Below are 19,694 nucleotides of genomic sequence, written 5' to 3' on the forward strand. Positions count from 1 at the left end.
AGGCCGTGATCGCTGCAAGGTGAACTTTAATAGAAGCAAACTGAAGCCCAGATCTAACCAAATGCAGCAAATAAGGTAAAATCACCTGTTCCTGACCCCGATGGGATTGTGTCCATTGTTCACACTGTAGGAAGGTGGATACCTGACTATGGTTGTCCCCAACTTTTTTCCTGGTGTTTTGCTGGTTTTCCGACTTAGTTGACATGGGACCCTGCTATTCAGGGCCCCAGGCCTACTGCTCTCTCTGTAAAATGGATTCCCCGTACCTTAGGTACATAACCAATTGGTACTGGGCCACCTTATCAGACCCTGTAACTCAGGGCATAGGTGTACCCAGGGCCTACCAGGGGCTGCAGCATGTATTATGCCACCCCTGGCTGGCCATCTAAATTTGACACAACTGGCTGCACGACAGCTGGGGCAAGGTGGTGTAATCACCCTTTGCTTTAGATATAGTATACCTATATCTAACACTAAAATGGACACCCGTATTCCTATCAGTCACTCCTATGGCAGGCCTTGACAATCCTGAAGGCAGAGTGCTTGGAATCGTGTGATATGGTGCTCTGGCAAGAGCTGAGCAAGTTTGCAGCTTGCGGAACCAAGTCCTAATAGCTGTTCCATGATAACGCATACCATATACTCTTAAGTGCATTATAATTCTCGCTGTTAAATGCTAACTCTGGTATCGCTTTATCAAAACATGTCGAGTAAGGTGTCATACGAATTGGAATACTAACCCCTCGCCAATTCTGGCGACGGGGTTAGCATTCCACCCTTCTAGAGGGACACGACATGTATGTAACTGTGAACCCCGGTTAAAGTTAAGCAAAGCCTCAGCATCACAAATGGATGCTGCCACCACAGACACAAGTCTGACCCCCTGCAGCTGGGAGTCCTTCCAGCGAGGGGAGCTTGGACAAAGGGTTTCCTGTCAGGGGTGGTGCTAGCACCATCCCAGACAGGGTTTTGTGTATCCTGGGTAGGCAGGGCTTTAGAGGAAGGTGACTGCAAGTGGCACCCCGGTGCTCACTATGCATCTGCCGGCTAGAACCAGTTCCAGGGGCACACCAGCCCCTGAGCTGGGGAAAGTCCCGCATGGGAGAGGGGTGTAACCACCCACCTTCCTGGTCCCACCCATGGGCAGGACCTAGTCGCGTGCCAGCCCCTTTTCCTGGTATAAAGATAGGAGCGGGCCCCCTTCCAAATTAGATCATCTTTGAATCAAGAAACTACTTTCTACGAAAGGAACTCTCGACTTCTTCTCAAGATTTCTCCCTTGTGGCTAAGGAGTAGTCACCCTGCATCCGCAGGCACCATCCAAGCATCGCGGTCTGCTGTAAGTCTCTCCTCCGGATCAAGACTGCCCAGCTCGACGAGAACCGGCTTCCCTGGCACCTCTGACCTCTACCCACATCGTCAGCTCAGCTGAGACCCGTGGGTGCGACGAGACCTCGAGGGACCGGCCATCTTCCAGACTGCACGCCGCTTGCCCAGCACGACCGCCGAGGGATCCTCGAGTGAGTGCTTTGGGGTCCGAGAAGCCCCAACCCTGAGCAGCTCCAGCACCGAAGTTCAGCCCTCCAGCATCCACCAGATCTGCGTGGGGCCCTTCTGCTTTTTGCTGCTCACCTCGTTGTCTGGCTACTAGCCCGCTGGCTTGTGGCTTTCCCGACGACGAACAACGACATCAACACTGCTGGTCTGGTTGCTCCAGACTGGCCCTTGCTCTCTTCCAAAAGAGGAGCACCCCGGACCCTCCTGGTCCACTCCAGATGCCATTTTGAGTCCACCGCGTGGGCTTGAATTTGCCAAGACTTGTTGCCCCAATCCTGGGTCCAGCGACGTCGACAGCAGCAACCATCGTGGGACAGCTCGCACCTCCATCCTGGTCGCCAACAACGCCTCCTGGTCCGTGAGACTGCAGAGCCCAGCGTCGCCCACTCACCTGGTCGAGGTGACTCCATCCGGTGCCATCCTGGTGCCCATCTAATCACTGGCTAGTGATTCAGAACTTGGTCCCCTCTGCTTACAGGTGTCTTCCATCTTCGATCCAGGCTTGGATCACTTCGAACTTCAACACTGGTCGCCTGCCAGCAACTTCTTCTTTCAGGCTCCTGGTTCGTCAACAATGGTTTCCGACGACACTTGAACCCTATGCAGCGGCAGCCCCTGGGCTAGGTAAACCGAGTACCCCGGTGCTCCAGCGTAGAACAACTCTCTCAGTGCCTAGATCCACTTTCGTTTTTAACCTACCTAGTCGGGTTCGCCCGAGAACACTAACTTTGTAATTCCTAGCAACCATAGACTTTGTCCCGCATCCCGCGTGAGAGTGCACACTCTGCACCCGAGTCCCCTAGGCCTCCTGCTAGTAATCTGAAGGTTCAGTAGTCCAGTCCTAGCGATTCCAAAGCCTATTAGTATAGTACTTACCTGCTAGTAATTTCGCATTCCACTTTTAGAGTATATGGTTTTTCGTGCCCCTCGGGCATTTGTGTAAATTGTGCAACTTAAAGTATTTTCGTAAGAGTTTTGTTGTGTGCTTAGTACCCTGTCCTCATAAAGAGTACAGGGCTGTTGTGATCTAAATAAATACACTGTTTATTTTCATAACACTTGTGTGGTGTCCTTTCACTTGGTGTTCAAGGGGTATATGTGATGGTATAACAGCTGGCTTAACACGCCCTCTAGAGTCTAGCCTAAAGACTGCTCTTGTCCACGCTACTAGGATGCTGGTCTACGGTTGACTTACAACCAATCATCAATAAGGGTTGTTTGGACTGATACATAGTGATCACTAGAATAGTGAGCACTGCATATCAGGCCAACTTCTCACAGGCTGCATAAATAAATACCATCCCTGTACAGAAAAGGAAACTGACACCTCGCCTTTAAGGCCTCAGAGAATCTGAACACTTTGCCTTTAAGGCCTCCAGGAGAACCCTGCTCCCATCATGCACCACAGGTGACAGTTAGGTCTGTTCTTTTTTTCGGCTCTTTCTGAGAGGAACCTGGTGCTTGAGCTCAACTGATTTTGGCTTGTTTCAGTCTGAATTTATATTCTACCTACTTTATTCGATATTTCTTATTACTGGTGGTATTTTTCAATTTTTTTCTGACAGATATGCCACCTTTATTTTATAAATGTTATTCCTGTGGGAAGATTTCTAAATCCGATCCTCATTAGGTCTGTGTATTGCGCTTACCTTCTCACAACACAGCGACATGTTACCACGGTCAACTTTCAAGAAGAACTTTGAAGGAGAGAAAGATTAGACTTCTTGGCTTAATGGAGAGAGGAAAACATGAAAAGGGCCCAGAGTCATCTTTCATCTGGGGGGCCCTCCTCTCCGAGAAAACGGCGAAGATATGCTTCACCAGAAGCTAGAAGAAAAAAGAGACTTCTTAGCGTGTCGTCTACGTCGAGGCCAGCTGAAAAAGTAAGATCAACGTCAGACCAGTTCACCGCTGAATAGTAAGTCTACGTCGAGACCTGCGACGTCAACTCCAGTGAGATCGACGTAAAAGACCAGTGTGCCGGCGAGGAGTAGATCTATGTCGAGGCCTGAAAAGCAAGTGAGATCGACGTCCAGATCGTAGTCGAGATATAAGTCTACGTCGAAGCATGCTTCGGGCTCGAAGCATGATAAATTGCAGTTGACGTCGAAGCGACCATCGAAGTCAAGGAGATCAACGTTGAGATCTCCACCACCTGTTCCAAGGTCGGCATCGAGGCACTCAAGATCAACCTCTCTGACCCGTCAGAGGTCTTTGTCGAGGTCAGAGTCGACGTCGAGGATACCGTGTGATCATCAGCGGTCGACGTCTAAGGTGCCGACGTAGAGGGCTTCGTCCCATAAATCTTCGTTGTCTTGAATCTCACCTTCACGGTAGTCTTCTATGGTGGCTCATTCTTGTTCGACGTCGAGGCATTCGACGTTGAGGGACAGACAAGTTATCCCTGAGGAAGAGTTGGAAAGGCCAGCGTCTAGATCACAGCGCTCGACTTCGAGGGAGAATTCTTCTTCGCTGGGGATAAATATTATGTTCGAGGCATATGAGCTGCATATTGTACACTATGCATAGATCGCCACCTAGTGTTGGGCCCGGATGTTTGCAGTTTGTTGTTGTCCTGAAAAGTTATTTGAAAGTCACTAGATAGGTGCCCAACGGCCCGCGTCGACGACCGCTTGGAGGTGGAAGGCTGGATCGAGTAGAGAGGTACCGATCAAGAATACCGTCGACCCGAAGGCCTTTTGGCCTTTAGAAAAGTTTTGTTTTCGCTTCCGAAGTTGGAGTATAGGAGTTTGCATCCAAACCCAATGGCGGAAAAAACAATCTGAGGATGCCCATGCGCACTGTAGTCCAAGGGAGGAGTCACCTATCTCGTGATACTTCGAAAACTCTTTCAAGACAACAAGTGCAATCATCCGGACCCAACACTAGGCGGCGATCTATGCACAAGATATGAATTCAGCAGCCCACTACTACCCAAGGGACTCTGCCGCCCTCTCCGCTGGGGTGTATACATTTTGCTCCCACTGACCCCAGGCGAAGCCTACACATGCGCTGAGCCAAAGGGCTCCTGGGTAAAGCACAAATGCGCCGGTTATCATTTACAGTGCACTTCAGGTCAGCCCCTCTGGTGCCCTGCACTACCCTTCCATCACAACCCCTCACAGAGGCATGTCCAAAGTCACCCTCGCCCGCCATGAGCCAATAGTCAGGCCCACCTCTGGGACCGTGGCTGGCCTCCATAATGCAGTGTCCAGTGGCACCGCCCTCCTTTTTGCACTCTGGGTACTGCTGACACGTTGACAGCAGCGTGAAGCGCATTTTTCACCTCTAACAGTCTGGTTTAAACATACCCCGCGGACATCAGCACCTTTTGGGGTCCAAACTAACCTATTTTAATCTTTGCCAAGGTCTGTATGTATGGGAGTAACTTAATTTTCAATGACAGCCCTGTGATTACGGGAAGGAATCACACCAACTCCTGCTTGTTAAAGAAGCGTGAGCGGTTATTCTGCACAAGAGAAAGGGTCTATTCCGAAAATAAAATTAACTCGTCCTGCATTATGGCACTGAACTAGGCGTGCATCTGGTAGCTAGAGTCACTTAAAAGCCTGTGTTTGGCGTGGGGTCTGTGAGGTGAAAGGTCCGAGGGCTGAATCATGTTGACGTCGGAACCCACAGGGTTTCTGAGGGTTCAAGAACGACCACTGTCACCTTCAGACACGGCAAGGCCCCTCCCGTTAGGCGAGGGAGACAGCAGGCTCACAGGCAGCATGTGAAAGCAAGAGGCATAATCACAGAAGAAAACAAGTTTTGGTATGCAGATTCGGTCTACTTCGACCTTTCCTGTACTTAGATGACAAACATACCCTGTTTAACCACAAAAAGAAAAGAGGCGAACACTTAGCGTGAAAACGACAGCCAGCCCTCGAGAAGAAATGCACGCAACTAAGCTGCCATTAGCCACCAAATTCACACAAAAGCAAAGAATCTCCCATACTTTAGAAGCGTTCACACACACACAGGTGCCAGCCGGAGAAACTTTCTCTTAGCAAAAGCACAGCCCGCTGCTCGAGCCAGGAAAAGAAAAGTGAACGCTGCTAGCGGAACGGTGTCAGCTTTTTCAAAACACTGCTTAAAAAATACTAGTAACCAAATAAACAATACGCGTGGCCGCGAGATGCGCTCTGTTGTGCAGGAGAGGCGGAGTGGTGCAGCGAAGAAAGCCAGAGTGAAGCCAAAAGGAGTGAGGAGCACAGTGGGGGCCAAGACATGAGTGAAAGTTAATTGACGGGAAAAGCATCCTGTGCAAATCACTTAGTCTCCACTTTGGTACCAGAAAATAATATACCCTTAACACCTTGGCTGCTAGGGGTTTTCCCGCTGCATGCTGGATCCTTTGAAATCCCATTGTTCATGACAAGGCCAGCTCGTCATAAGCGCAGGGCAGGTAACACCCATGACGAGCTGGCCTTGTCATCAGCGCTGAAGGGGTTAAGGTATGCCCATAAAAAGAATTCCAATATTTGTAGGTCCAGTTTGCTGTATAAGTGCTAGTGTTATTTAAATGCTGTGGTGAGTCCTGGAATCGACCAGCTCACAAAAAGCACTGGTGGTTGCAAAATCAAAGCACCATATTAAAAACAGTACAAAATAAGAATATCAAGATCTAAAAATAATACTTCTCAAAACCCGACTTGCTCTGCCTCAGCCCCCTTTCAGAAGCAATGTCCTATCCTGATTTGCCTAGACCTCCTGTATCCACTGACAACTTTCACTGTGGTTTCAAGATCCAGCAGGGAACCTTTGGGCTTATTAAAAAGTAGAAAATATGACAGGGAGAGCGAAGAGGGAGGAAAGGTGATATGCAGAAGAGAAAGGAGTAACCTAAGCGGAGTGGTAATATAGGCAAGGATAGGAGAAGTTACAGCATTATTAAAGAGCATGGACAGGGGACAGGACAACTGACCCATCATGGCCGCAGACCGGATGAAGAACAGGGAACACTGGATGGTTATTACTGGGGAGTGATTAAGGACGGAGTAAGATTGACTGCGAATGGAAGGAAGTGGGACTGACCGCTTATTACTGCAGACTGAACAAAGGGAACTCAGCACAAGTGACTGGTGAGCACTACAGATGCATGAAGGAGTAAGAGTGTCACATCATTCATGCACGCAGCACAAGCAGCGTGAGGGACTGATCACTTCTCCAGAGTGCACAAAAAACAGACTACGCACCAGACTGCGAAAAACACTTATGTGGGAAAGTGACAGATAATTACCAAGTAATAACTGCCAGAGTCATTTCAACTGCAAAAAGAACAATTGAGGGACAGAATGCAGAACAATGTGATAAATTCACCCCAGTACAGAGAGCTAGGCCTAAATCCATTGTTTTTTTGCTCATCATGGCATTAAAGTTTGAACCAAGCCATATGGAAATCATTCTTGACCCTGTGCCTTATGGGAACAGCCCAGACCGAACTGCCAGGCCAGGCCCTCCTTGAACTGGGAACAAGCATCCTAGGACCGGTATCGTGGTTCTACCCCTCATCAGCCAGGATGGTAGTTCGGGCCTGACTGTTCCCATGAGGCACAGGGTCCAGACTGATTTGCATAGGGCCAGGTCTAAACTGGGGTGCATGGTGAGCAAAAGAATGATGGATTTAACTCCGATCTCTTGACTGGGGGTGATGGAGCAAGGACTCGTAGAAAAGAGACTTTAACTCACTAACAAGTTATTAAAATTGTTTCGTGTAAAACGAATACACACCACATGAACACGCGTGTTAGTGAAGCTTGCTTATATGTTTACTAACGCGGATAACATGAACAAAGGACTAAAACCGCTTCAAACGAGAAATTTTACTGCACATGCGTCAACTGCCTCTACGCAGTATAAAGAGCTATCGCTTGGAGGGAAATTCTTGCTTATGAGCAGAAGACACTAAAATGGAGTCTTGAAAACTCGCATGCAAGGCATCTGTTTAGCAGAAGCGAAAACGAGCTATTTTATTAATGCTACTGCGGGGAAAATATTAATAAGTAAAGGAGAATAGAGTGGAGATAGGTGGTCAACAGTGAAACTATTTTGTTTGTGAATGCAAATGCTACTTACCAGTATGCATCTGTTCTTGGCATGTAGGGCTGCTGACATTCATATCTGTGCATAGATCGCCGCCTAGTGTTGGGTCCGGATGATTGCACATTGTTGTCCTGGAAGAGTAAGTATCACGAGATAGGTGGCTCCTCCCCTGGACTACAGTGCGCATGGGCATCGACTCCATCCCCAGATTGTTTTTAGCCATTGTGGCCGAGATGGAGTGAACTTTGTGAGTGATGACCATGCTATGAGAATATATGTGAATACTGCAGCTGCTACAGGCGCCGGGGAGGAAGGCGGGCAATATGAATGTCAGCAGCCCTACATGCCAAGAACAGATGCATACTGGTAAGTAGCATTTGCAGTTCGAGGCATGTGGGCTGCTGAATTCATATCTGTGCATAGAATACATAGCAGTCCCTCCATTAGCGGCGGCCGCCCGTGCCAGCTGCAGCAGTTTGGAAAAGTGTCTTAAGAACAGCCTGCCCTACAGCTGCCTGCTGCTTAGAGTGCACGTCTACACAGTAATGTTTTGTAAATGTATGTGTGGTAGACCATGTGGCTGCTCTACATATGTCCTCTAAGGGAATGTTTCCAAGGAAGGCCATAGAGGCCCCCAACTTTCTGGTGGAGTGGGCTCTTGGTGGAATTGTAAGAGTTCGTTTTGCTTTTGCATAACAGATTTGAATACATTTCACGATCCACCTAGCAATACCAGCCTTGGAAATAGCGTTACCTTTGTGGTGTGACGCAAAGGCAACGAAAAGCTGCTTAGTTTTTCTAAAATCCTTGGTCCTGTCAATGTAATACATCAGGGCCCTTTTTACGTCAAGGGTGTGGAGCATCCGCTCCGCCAGTGACTCAGGATTTTGAAAAAACACCGGCAACTCAATTGTTTGGTTTTTGTGGAATTGAGACACTACCTTTCACTCATCTCAGGCACTGTCCCCAAGGAATGGAAGCGAGCTCTTGTCAGACCTTTGAGGAAGAACACCGCCCTACCATGGTCTGACTTGACAAACTTAAGACCCATTTCTCTGCTTCCTTTCTTGGGGAAAGTCACAGAAAAATATGTCAATCAACATCTATCTAGACATATTGAACAAGTTCATGCCTTGGATGAGTCCCAATCTGGATTCCGCCCCAAATACAGTACTGAATCCACCTTGCTGTCTGTTACTGATGATCTCCATGCCTACCAGGACAAGGGCCTATCAGTCATCTTGGTTCTTTTAGATCTATCGGCAGCGTTCGACACCGTATCTCATTCCATCTTAATTCAACGGTTGTCGAGCGCTGGCCTTAAGAACAAAGCCCTGGAATGGCTAAAGAGTTTCTTAGCTGATCGTACCCAGAGAGTCACCATGGGTACATATCGCTCGGCGGAAATTGAGATTTCTAAGGGGGTGCCACAGGGCTCATGTCTGAGCCCTACACTCTTCAATATCTACATGGCCCCCCTGGCAGGAGTGTTGCGTAGATACGGATTTGTCCCCGTATCCTACGCAGATGACACTCAACTCCTGTTTCCCTTCAAATCTCTTTCCGCCGAAGTTAAGAACTCTTTTTCAGCTGGCATGAAAGCAGTAGCACATTGGATGTCCTCCAACTACCTCCAATGCAATGTCAGCAAGACAGAGATCATGCTGTTTGGAGAAGCTAAGATACTCTGGACTCCAGATTGGTGGCCTGCTGAGCTGGGGGCTGTCCCCGAACCCAAGAAGATTGTGAAGAACTTGGGCATTCGACTGGACCAAGATCTGTCTCTTAAACAGCATACCAGTTACATAGCAGGGATATGCTTCCACACCATCGGCCTGCTTCGCAAGGTCTTCCCGCTTCTACCTAACTCAGTGAGAAAAACCTTGGTGCAAGCACTTGTACTGAGTCGGATAGACTACTGCAACGGTCTGCTAATCTCAGCCAATGAAGGAGTGCTAGACAAATTGCAGGTCATTCAGAACACGGCAGCTCGCCTTGTTCTGAATGCCCCTCCGAGAACTCCCTCCAAACCCCTTCTTGAGCAACTGCATTGGCTCCCAGTCAGACAAAGGGCCAAATTTAAAATCTGTTGCTTAATCCACAAGTGTCTGAACGGACAGGGACCTACTTATCTCGAACGGAGATTTGTTTCTTATGTCCCAGCGCGGTCCCTCAGATCAAGTACCAACCTTTTACTTGTGGTCCCCCATGTCAAAAAGGCCAGGCATGGAGGTAGAGCTCTATCCACTCTAGGACCAAAGATGTGGAACAAACTGCCTCTGACCTTACGACAATGTAGCGAACATCTAACATTTCGTAAGCAACTAAAAACCATTTTATTTAAAAATCAAATCTAAACATCTCACAGTACATCAATAAATTCGTGGAGTTACCGGTCAAAAGCGCAGAGATACGCCTGTTGGAGTGATTCTAGCGCTATACAAAACCACAAATAAAAATAAATAAATAAAGGCAACGAAAAGCTGCTTAGTTTTTCTAAAATCCTTGGTCCTGTCAATGTAATACATCAGGGCCCTTTTTACGTCAAGGGTGTGGAGCATCCGCTCCGCCAGTGACTCAGGATTTTGAAAAAACACCGGCAACTCAATTGTTTGGTTTATGTGGAATTGAGACACTACCTTGGGTAGAAATTTAGGATTAGTGCAGAGCACTACCCTGTTAGCATGAACCTGGAAGAATGGTTCCTGGATTGTGAGGGCCTGCAGCTCACTAACTCTCCGTAGCGATGTAATTGCTACTAGGAAAGCCACCTTCCAAGCCAAGAACTGAAGTTCGCAGGAATGTAGTGGCTCAAAGGGAGGACTCATCAGTCTAGTAAGAACCACATTGAGGTTCCACTCTGGAGCTGGAGGGGTCCGCGGTGGAATGACCCTTTTTAGTCCTTCCAGAAAAGCCTTGATAGCAGGCACCTTGAAAAGTGAAAGGTGCTGTCTATTTTGGAGGTATGCGGCCATCGCAGACAGGTGAATGCGGATGGAAGTATATGCCAAATTACACTGGTACAGATGAAACAGGTAACAGATGATGTTCTGAATGGAAGCATCTAGTGGATTGATGTTGTGGTTTGCACAATAAATGACAAAGCTCTTCCATTTGGCCGCATAACAGGCTCTAGTAGTGGGCTTTCTTGCCTCCCGAATGATGTCCATGCAATCGGGAGGAAGATTGAGGTAGCCAAACTCTAGGACTTCAGGAGCCAGATCGCCAGGTTGAGCTGTTGCGGATCTGGGTGCTGAATGTCGCCATGGCTCTGCGTCAGAAGGCTGGGTGTGAGACGAAGCCTTTGATGCGGTACCACGGACAGTTCCAGAAACGTGGTGTACCATGGCTGGCGAGCCCACGTTGGAGCAACCAGGATGAGGGTCATCGAGTGCTGCCTGAGCTTGCGTGCCACCAGCGGTATCAGGGGTGCTGGGGGAAAAGCGTACGCAAATTTGCCTGACCAGTTCATCCTTATCGCATTGCCCTGCGATTGCGGGTGTGGGAACCTGGCGGCGAAGCTTTGGCATTTTGCGTTCTCCCTTGTGGCGAACAGGTCTATTTCTGGATGACCCCATGTCTGAAAGTACGGCTGGAGTACTGATGGATGTATCTCCCACTCGTGCATCTGGTGGCTGTGCCTGCTGAGCAGGTCCGCCATCTGGTTGTCCTTGCCTGGGAGGTGTTCTGCCATGAGGAAGATGTTCCTCTGAATGGCCCACTTCCACATGCTCTGAGCCAAATGAGACAGCTGTGGAGAGTGTGTCCCTCCCAGTTTCTGAATGTAGTACATGGCCGTCATGTTGTCCGTCCGGATCAACACGACCTTGTTGCACAGATGTACTTTGAACGCCTTTAAGGCCATGAAGATTGCCATCAGTTCCAACATATTGATGTGCATCTTCTTTTGCTGTAGTGTCCATAGTCCCTGCACTGTGTAGTGGAGTACATGCGCTCCCCAACCTTGGAGAGAAGCGTCCGTCGTCAGGATAATCTGTGGCACAGGCTCCTGGAACGGTCGGCCCTTGCAAAGGTTTTGTGGATTCCACCAATGCAGAGAGTTGTATGCCCGACCGCTCACCAACACTAGGTCTTTTAATTGGCCATGAGCCTGAGTCCACTGACATGCCAAGCACTCCTGAAGCGGACGCATATGTAGTCTCGCGTGCGGGACAATGGAGATGCAGGAGGCCATCATGCCGATCAACTGCATGAACACTCGTGCTGGAAGTGAGTGTTGAGGTCTGAATTTCTGAATCAGCGATAGAATGCTGTTGATCCTCACTGAATTTGGCTGTGCTGTACCCGCCAGAGTGTTTATGGTCGCGCCCAGATACTGCCGTATGTGAGCGGGCTGGAGATGGGACTTTGGGTAATTCAGTGAGAATCCCAGATCGTGCAGAAGGTGAATGGTTTGGGACACGTGGTCGGCGCACTGCTTGTGCGACTTTGCTTGAATGAGCCAGTCGTCCAGATAGGGGTAGACGTGGATGTTCTGACGTCTTAGATGCGCCGCCACTGTCGCCAGGCACTTTGTGAAGACCCTGGGCGCCGTGGTGACCCCAAAGGGCAGAACCTTGAACTGGTAGTGCTGGTTTTGAATGGTGAACCTTAGATACTTTCTGTGTGAAGGATGCAGGGGAATGTGAAAATATGCATCCTTGAGGTCCAGAGTTGCCAGGAAGTCCCCTTGCTGAAGCAGTGAGAGAACCTGTTGCAGAGTAAGCATATGAAAATGCTCTGACAGAATGTACGTGTTGAGAGGTCTGAGGTCTAGGATGGGTCTGAGAGATCCGTCCTTTTTTGGGATTAGAAAGTACAGGGAGTAAACCCCTGTTCCCCTTTCTTGCAGTGGAACGAGCTCTATTGCCCCTTTTTGCAGCATGACTTGAAATTCCTGCTGCAACAAGTGCAAGTGCTCGCCGGACATAGGACGGTTCTTTGGAGGTATGTTTGGTGGAATGGAAGTGAGTTCCAGACAATAACCGTACTGAATAAGAGATTTGACCCACCTGTCCGTGGTGATGGACCTCCACACGGGCAGGAACTGCTGGAGTCTCCCCCCGACCGGTGTTGAGTGGTCGGGGGCAGTGATAAGGCGTCACTGTTTGCTGGCGGTGGAGGACCTGGAGCTGTTATTTCCACGTCCTCTGCCCTGGACGTTGTTGCCACGGTATCCACCCCTACCCTTGTTGGTATATGAGGATTGGGTGTTACTTTTATAGAATTGTGTGGATTGTGACGCTTGACCCCTTGAGGTGCCTCTGTTATTGGAGCGGCGAAAGGAACCACCCCGAAACTGCTGGGACTGAAGGGCACCCATAGATTTAGCAGTGTCAGTGTCCTTTTTCATCTTTTCAAGTGTGGCATCCACTTCAGGTCCAAACAGGTGGTCTGGATTTACTGTTTGGTTAAGGATGGTAGTCTGAATGTCTGGTTTAAAGCCTGATATTCTGAGCCATGCATGCCGGCGCAGCAGAACGCTAGTATTTATTGCTCGCGAGGCGGTATCAGCCACATCTAGAGCACACTTGGAGGCATTGGTAATAAGTTTTCCCTCCTGAATCAGCATTTCAGCGCCCTCCTTATACTGATCTGGCAAGTGCTGTAGAAGTGTTTCTAGGGTGTCATAGTGTGCCCTATCGTAGCGTGCAAGTAGCACCTGCGTGTTTGATATGCGCCACATATTGGCTGCCTGCGCAGCAATACGTTTCCCTGATGCCTCAAACACCTTTGATTCCTTGTCAGGGGGAGGAGCATCACCCGTGGTCTGTGAGTTGGCTCGTTTACGTGCGTTGGAGACAACCAAAGAGTCCAGTGGCAACTGTCCCTTGATGTACGTTGGGTCAGTGGGCGCTGCCTTGTATTTCTTGTCAACGCGAGGATTGATGACTCTTGCCCGGATGGGCTCCTTGAAAACCTCTGGCGCATGCTTTAGCACACCCTTGAGCATTGGCAATGTCTTGACGGTCTTTTCAGCCACTGAGAAAGTGTCAAAAAGAAAATCGACATCCACTGGGTCAGCATGGAGGTGGACATCATGATTGGCTGCAGCTCTCTCAATTAAAGCGTTGAAGGCTGCAGAGTCTTCTGTTGGGGAAGTTTTTGCAGCAAAAAGCTGCGGCTCGTGTCCTGACTGAGGGTCCTCAGGGTCGCCCCCGGCAGACCATGACTCATTTACATCCTCTGGGTCAGAGTATGCTGGATAATTATACTCGTCCTCCTCGTCTCCATCACCCTCCCCAGCGTTAGAGTGAGTGGGTGAGAGCTCCAGACCCTGTGGAGATGCCGGCTCCATAGGGGCAGATGCACCCGCAGAGTCCAACTTCTTTTTAAGGGGAATGTGGAAATGCTCCAACGCAGGCTCCGGGGTGATTATCCTTTTGAGGATTGAGAGCTTGCCTGTGTTGGCGTCGATGATGACCTCTCGACGCTCCTCGTCTGCCAGTGGTTGGTGCCGTGGCTTTGGCACCACTAATGATGCCTTCGGCGTCGAAACCAGCTTTAAGGGCACCCCGGCCCCATGTTTCGGAGCGAAAGCCTTCGGCGCCGTTCTCGGCGGCAGCGTGAAGTGAATCGGCGTCTGCGCCTTTGCCGGCTTCTGTGGAGGCTTGTGCGGCACAGTGTCCTTCGGCTCGATTGCCGCGGCCTCCTCCCGAATCCGCTAAAGGGACTCCGTGACCTTCTTGGTGAGGGATGGGGAGGGCCGGATCGGCTCGAGCGAGTCCTCCGAGTCCGGATTAGGGTCGGCGACCAAAGCAGCCGTCTTCGGAGCCGACGCGGCACCTCCCTTTGCTTTCTCGACTGGGATCGGTGCAGTCATAGACTTGGGGTCGTCCTGACGCTTCTTTGGGGCCTTCTTATGGTCATCGACCTTCTTGGCGTCGACGCGACTCTTTAGAGCGTCGACCAGCTTCGGCGCCGACGCGTCGGGCGTCTTCGCTTTAGGCTTCGCCACCGTGGTATTCGGATCGGCCATCTTGGCGTGGCTCTTGAGCTCGACGGCCATCTTGGATTTCTTTGGCGCCGAGGCCTCTGGCGCCTTTGATCCAACCAGTGCGACTAGCACTTTCGGTTTCGATCCCGATGGTGTTGACCCCGATGGCTTCACTTTCGGTTTCTGGACCGGGAGTGGCGCATTACCAATGTCCGTGGCCGGGCCAGGAGGCGGGGCCGTGGGACGAGCATTGAGGTCTTGGGTAAGGCCCGAAAGCGATCCCTCAACCTGGGCCTTATGATGGGGTTTGGCCCCGGAGTCAGTCTGAGGATGCTCCTCCTCCGAGCTATGCTCCAAGGTGGCAATGGCCCCGTTGTCGTCCCCTACCTCCTCGACGACTTCCTCGAACTCTTCGTCTCCCGCGTCGTAGTCTTCCTCGCCCTCCGACGCCGGGTTAGAGTCCGAAACATTTAGGATGGTGTCGTCTTCAACATCCTCTTCAAAGATATTTGCTGGTGGGGGTGCTGAACTCTGGGCCTGCAGTCTTGCGGCCCGGCATAGCTTGAGAGTCTTCTTCGACCGGAACTTGGAGCAGGCCATACACTTGGCCTCGTCGTGGTCCGGCGACAAGCACTTGTTGCACACTGGGCGCACGTCGATGTGCGGGTACTTTGAGGCACACACTGGGCACCTCTTAAATGGACTTCGTTCCATGTTGAAGTAGTCTGGAGCGTCGTGTAGGCCCGTCCGCGCCGACAGCACGCGGAAGGGCAGCAGTTGATCGGAGCCGATGAATAACCAACCCGACTGATAACAATACCGACGCGAGATCCTAAAGACCTTTTGGTCTCAAGTAAAGAAACTTAAACAACTATCGATTCAGACAGAGGGAACCGAAACACATCCGAACCCAATGGCGGAAAAAAACAATCTGGGGATGGAGTCGATGCCCATGCGCACTGTAGTCCAGGGGAGGAGCCACCTATCTCGTGATACTTCGAAGACTCTTCCAGGACAACAATGTGCAATCATCCGGACCCAACACTAGGCGGCGATCTATGCACAGATATGAATTCAGCAGCCCACATGCCTCGAACATTAATATTTGTCTTTCTGACTTAATCACTAGTGCGCATTTGGGCCTCTAATGTATAACTGAAGCAAGCCAAGTAAAAGGAAGACTGCGCATGTCCACTGAAAGTTAACCCGTAATAAGGACTTAGATGTTGAACAGGAGCCAAGGTCGCAATTGTTAAACCCGGGCAACAGATGGTTAAAAGTTAAACGATGTGGGCTCACATTCAGTCAGTTATAAAATGTAGCAAATAAAATGTGAATGCGTGTGTGAACTAAAATTGTGAATACGAATTAAGGGGATGGGTTTGCGAATAATAGTTGAACTGATTTAAATGACATGTAAGCATGGTGTGATGATCTTAGCCCCCTTGCCTGACCAATTAGATATCGTATTTTTACGATATTGAAACTTTAGTGGGTGGAACATGAAGAACAAACGGTATAATTGAGACAGCTTTAGTTAGTTAGTTGTCGATAATGCTGTCGTAGATGTGGCGATCCATGAATGCTGTTGCTGGGAAGAGGCTGCGAGATACGGATGAGCCAAATGCAGAACCTTCTGTCCTAATTTAATCAGGTTAGATAAGAATATCGCAAAAGAATCTCGAGGAGGACGAGTGTGTCAGAGAGGGGTGCGGCGCAACGGTCAGTATTATAGAGAGGTCAACTATCCTGTCCTGAAGCCTGTCTCCTGACCTTTCCCGGGGGACTTTTCCCAGCCCTTTGGCTAGGGGATTGGTCGTCACACCATTCTTGGTAACTATAATTTCACGTTATTTGCAGATGTTCTTTTCTCTCTATCCTCTCCTTTGCCTTAGACATTGTTTATTGAGTAAGTCTGTTATTTTTGTCTGATGATTCAATTGAATTTTCTCTCCTAAGAATGATGACGATTGTACGGTGTACTTGATTGTTCACATGTGCTGAAATTTAGATAAAGATTTTAAATCTTAGAGTCTGTGATTATTTTTCTTTGATTATTTTTCTTTGATTATAGAAAAGTTGAGTTATGTCCATTGCACCCATCAACTAGTTCAACTAATGGTCCATCGACCAGAGGAAAGAACTACTTGATCAGTGAAAAGGGTTAGATTGAGATGAACAGAGGTACCAAATAACTGATTCGGATTATTGTGGAAACTAGAGATATTATATATAAACTTTTACTCCAGCGGTTTACTCAATTGTGCGTTATATGGGTCCAGGTGAGTATATGGTAATGGAGTATCTGTTTGTATGCCGCTTGATCAGGGGTGAATGTTTTGATTTGTTCACCATTCCGTCCGTCAATTGTGTCTCTTGCTTTCTCGCCCCAAGTGCGCCGGGTATGCCCAGATGTGGGTCCCGGGCTCACTGTGCCACTGGAATCAAGCTACCCTGGCTGATATGGGGTGAAACCCCGAAACCGGTCCTAGGATGTTTGGTTCCAGTCCAGGGAGGACCTGGCTTGGCAGTTCAGGCTGGACTGATCCCATGAGGCATAGGGTAAAGACTGATTTGCATATGGCCAGGTCTAAACTAGGGTGGCATGGAGGGCAAAAGAATGATGGATTTAACTCCGATCTCTTGCCTGGGGGTGAATGTTTTGATTTGTTCTGCATTCCGTCCATCAATTGTGTGTCTTTTAAAGTCATTTCAACGGCATGCAGATCAGGGTTGCGCACACTATACAAACACACTGCAGCAAGGTGGGAACAAAAACATTTGAGACAAGCATGGACACGAAAGCGATCGTAACATGATCCAAAACAGATGGCACCCTGCACGCCCCTGCTCGCTCCCGCTAGCTGGGTCCTGTGGAGGAAACATTTACCGGAAAAGGTGGGACATGCACCCGCCTTTGGCCAATTGCTTGATTTCATTTTTGAAAGCCACACGCAAAGCCCAATACAATGTGTGGAAAATCGTAACACCCGCACAAGTTTTCAGAAAAGCTGGAGTGATTCCAAGAGACCCTCTCCTGGAGCAGCCCATGTGCGCTGCGCTAGGCTCAACCTAAAAAATTAATACCATAAAACGGGGAGCCCTAATTACAATACAATAATCCAGAAACTCAATGCCACCATTACCGGACAAAAACATAGAAAAGAATGCAACACAAACCACCTACCTCCATTTACAACTCTCTGCTCTGGTGTAGAGCTTGGGCTGGCTTCTGGATGATTACTTGTGATGCGTTGGGGTAATGCCCCAGCCCCAGGCCTTCCACCACGAGTCATGCCTGTTCTCATACCTCCACGTGGTCCATCTCTAACACGCTGGGGCAGTGGTGTGTACTTTCCCTCTCTGTTAAAATTGTAAATAGACTGAACAAAAATATATAAAGCAATACTGCTCCACAGCGCCGAAATTGGAAAAAAACAGTGAATAAACAAAGTCCAGCTTTAAAAAAAATGCTTTAAAAGAACTGGAAGCTGCAAGAATACAGAAATCTAGGTCTTTAAACCCTCACACTTGAATATTGAGCTTTCTAATGACCACCATTTCTCTTTTGTGCCTCATACCTAGTCTTTTACACTTTAGCAGGAGAGCAGATTGTTATCCTAGGTTTTCCCACCCAAGTAATACAGATTTTAAATGCCTACTCTGAGGTTTATCATCATCTTGTGCCCAATCCCAACACACACACTCATTATAATCTGCGCTACTGGTTTCTCAATAGCTTTACTATGGACAAAGTCCAACTTCGCAGTCAAGCACACTAGATCACCATCTTCCTTTCCTCAGTATTTGCTCATACCTGCATCCCAAGCTGGGACTGTCCCTTTCAGAGTTTTGCCTCTGGACTGAACTGTGTTTTTCCTCTTCTGTTCGCCCATCATCATTCTCTATGGCAATTTGCTGGCGATATTGGGGGCTGGACTCTATTTCTCGGGCAAGTTGCGCTGCTCTGGCCTCACGCTGGCGGAACTCATCAGTATTATCTTTTTCTAAAGGAACCCTGCACCAAAACACTTCAATTAGACTCAACAAAAATGAACGTTCTGTAAACATGCCAGTACTGCACCCCACACGTTATGGTTACCCACCAAAAAAACACCTTAAATAACGCAATGGCTTCCCTTACTCTCCAGTGCTTCAAAACATGCATCCCTATCAGCCCATTGGTGCCAAAAAACATGCTACACTCCTTGCCTGCACACCCCACCCCTCAGTACAGCCATCATAGCAAAGATACATAAGCTGGCTCTGTTCCAAACCGCTTGGAGATGGAAATCTCATTGCACTGCTATCTTTCAACCTAAAATTAAAATACAAACAAGTCGATTGTTGCACAGTCATATTACACATGCAGCAGAAGACAACTTACGTATAAGAAGACAGACTGCTATCATAGGTAGTCTTCACTCCGTAATTCTCTTCATTGTACCGGAACATTTCATTTGGGTCCCAGCCATTGGACTGAAACAAAGAAATAGTTGAGGCAACATGGACTTTACATTGGCAATTTGGAAGGACATATTAATCCCAGACAATCCTACAAGCTCTCCACTCTACACCACACGTTTATGTGTGTGTTTTATATATATATATATATATACACACACACACACACATATACATGTATATGTATATATGTAATCGTGCAACAAAGCACATATAACCTAACTCTGTATGCCACGTGAGCACTCAGCCTTTTCAACACCTCACCCGTTTGGGAGACTATTAGCTACTGGAGAAGGCATAGGGGCAACATTTGAGAGGTTTGTATGTCACAGCTGGGCACTCAGACACTTACACAGTGTGACAAGGGACTAGCTCCAGATCATTGTAGATCTATTTCTGACAGTGAAAGCTGGTACAGGGAAGCACTTTAATCTTTTCATTAAGAGAATAAGGTTCTTACTACATCAGAATCCAGGTCGTAATCATCGCTGTTCTCGCCTCCATCCCAGCGCATAAGAACTTTCTCCTTGTGCTCACCATTCACCTTTGAGTTCGTCACAATGGCAGAATCAGTAAACTTATCTGAAATAAAGAGTAGATAGAAAAGTACACAATGGTACTACCATAAGGTTGATTCAAGCGCTGATCTATACAACTCACTTCACTATTAAGTGCCAAGAACTCTACTGCA

The 19,694-nt window shown here is 48.6% G+C and overlaps 1 protein-coding gene across 4 annotated transcripts in view; it reads right to left on the bottom strand.

Moving 5' to 3' along the window:
* Positions 1–19,694, bottom strand: part of ATXN2L (ataxin 2 like) — an 842,401-nt gene that overhangs the window by 647,535 nt on the left and 175,172 nt on the right. For all 4 annotated transcript variants that reach the window (XM_086932367.1, XM_086932366.1, XM_086932369.1 and 1 more), the window contains exons 6-9: positions 19,464–19,585; positions 18,927–19,018; positions 18,357–18,557; positions 17,727–17,902 (exon numbers count right to left, since the gene is read on the bottom strand). In XM_086932367.1, the coding sequence (XP_086788493.1) occupies positions 17,727–17,902; positions 18,357–18,557; positions 18,927–19,018; positions 19,464–19,585 (591 nt within the window). The remainder of the gene's footprint in view (positions 1–17,726; positions 17,903–18,356; positions 18,558–18,926; positions 19,019–19,463; positions 19,586–19,694) is intronic.

Source organism: Lissotriton vulgaris, chromosome 7 (assembly GCF_964263255.1).
Source record: "Lissotriton vulgaris chromosome 7, aLisVul1.2, whole genome shotgun sequence".
In the NCBI taxonomy this organism is placed as follows: Eukaryota; Metazoa; Chordata; class Amphibia; order Caudata; family Salamandridae; genus Lissotriton; species Lissotriton vulgaris.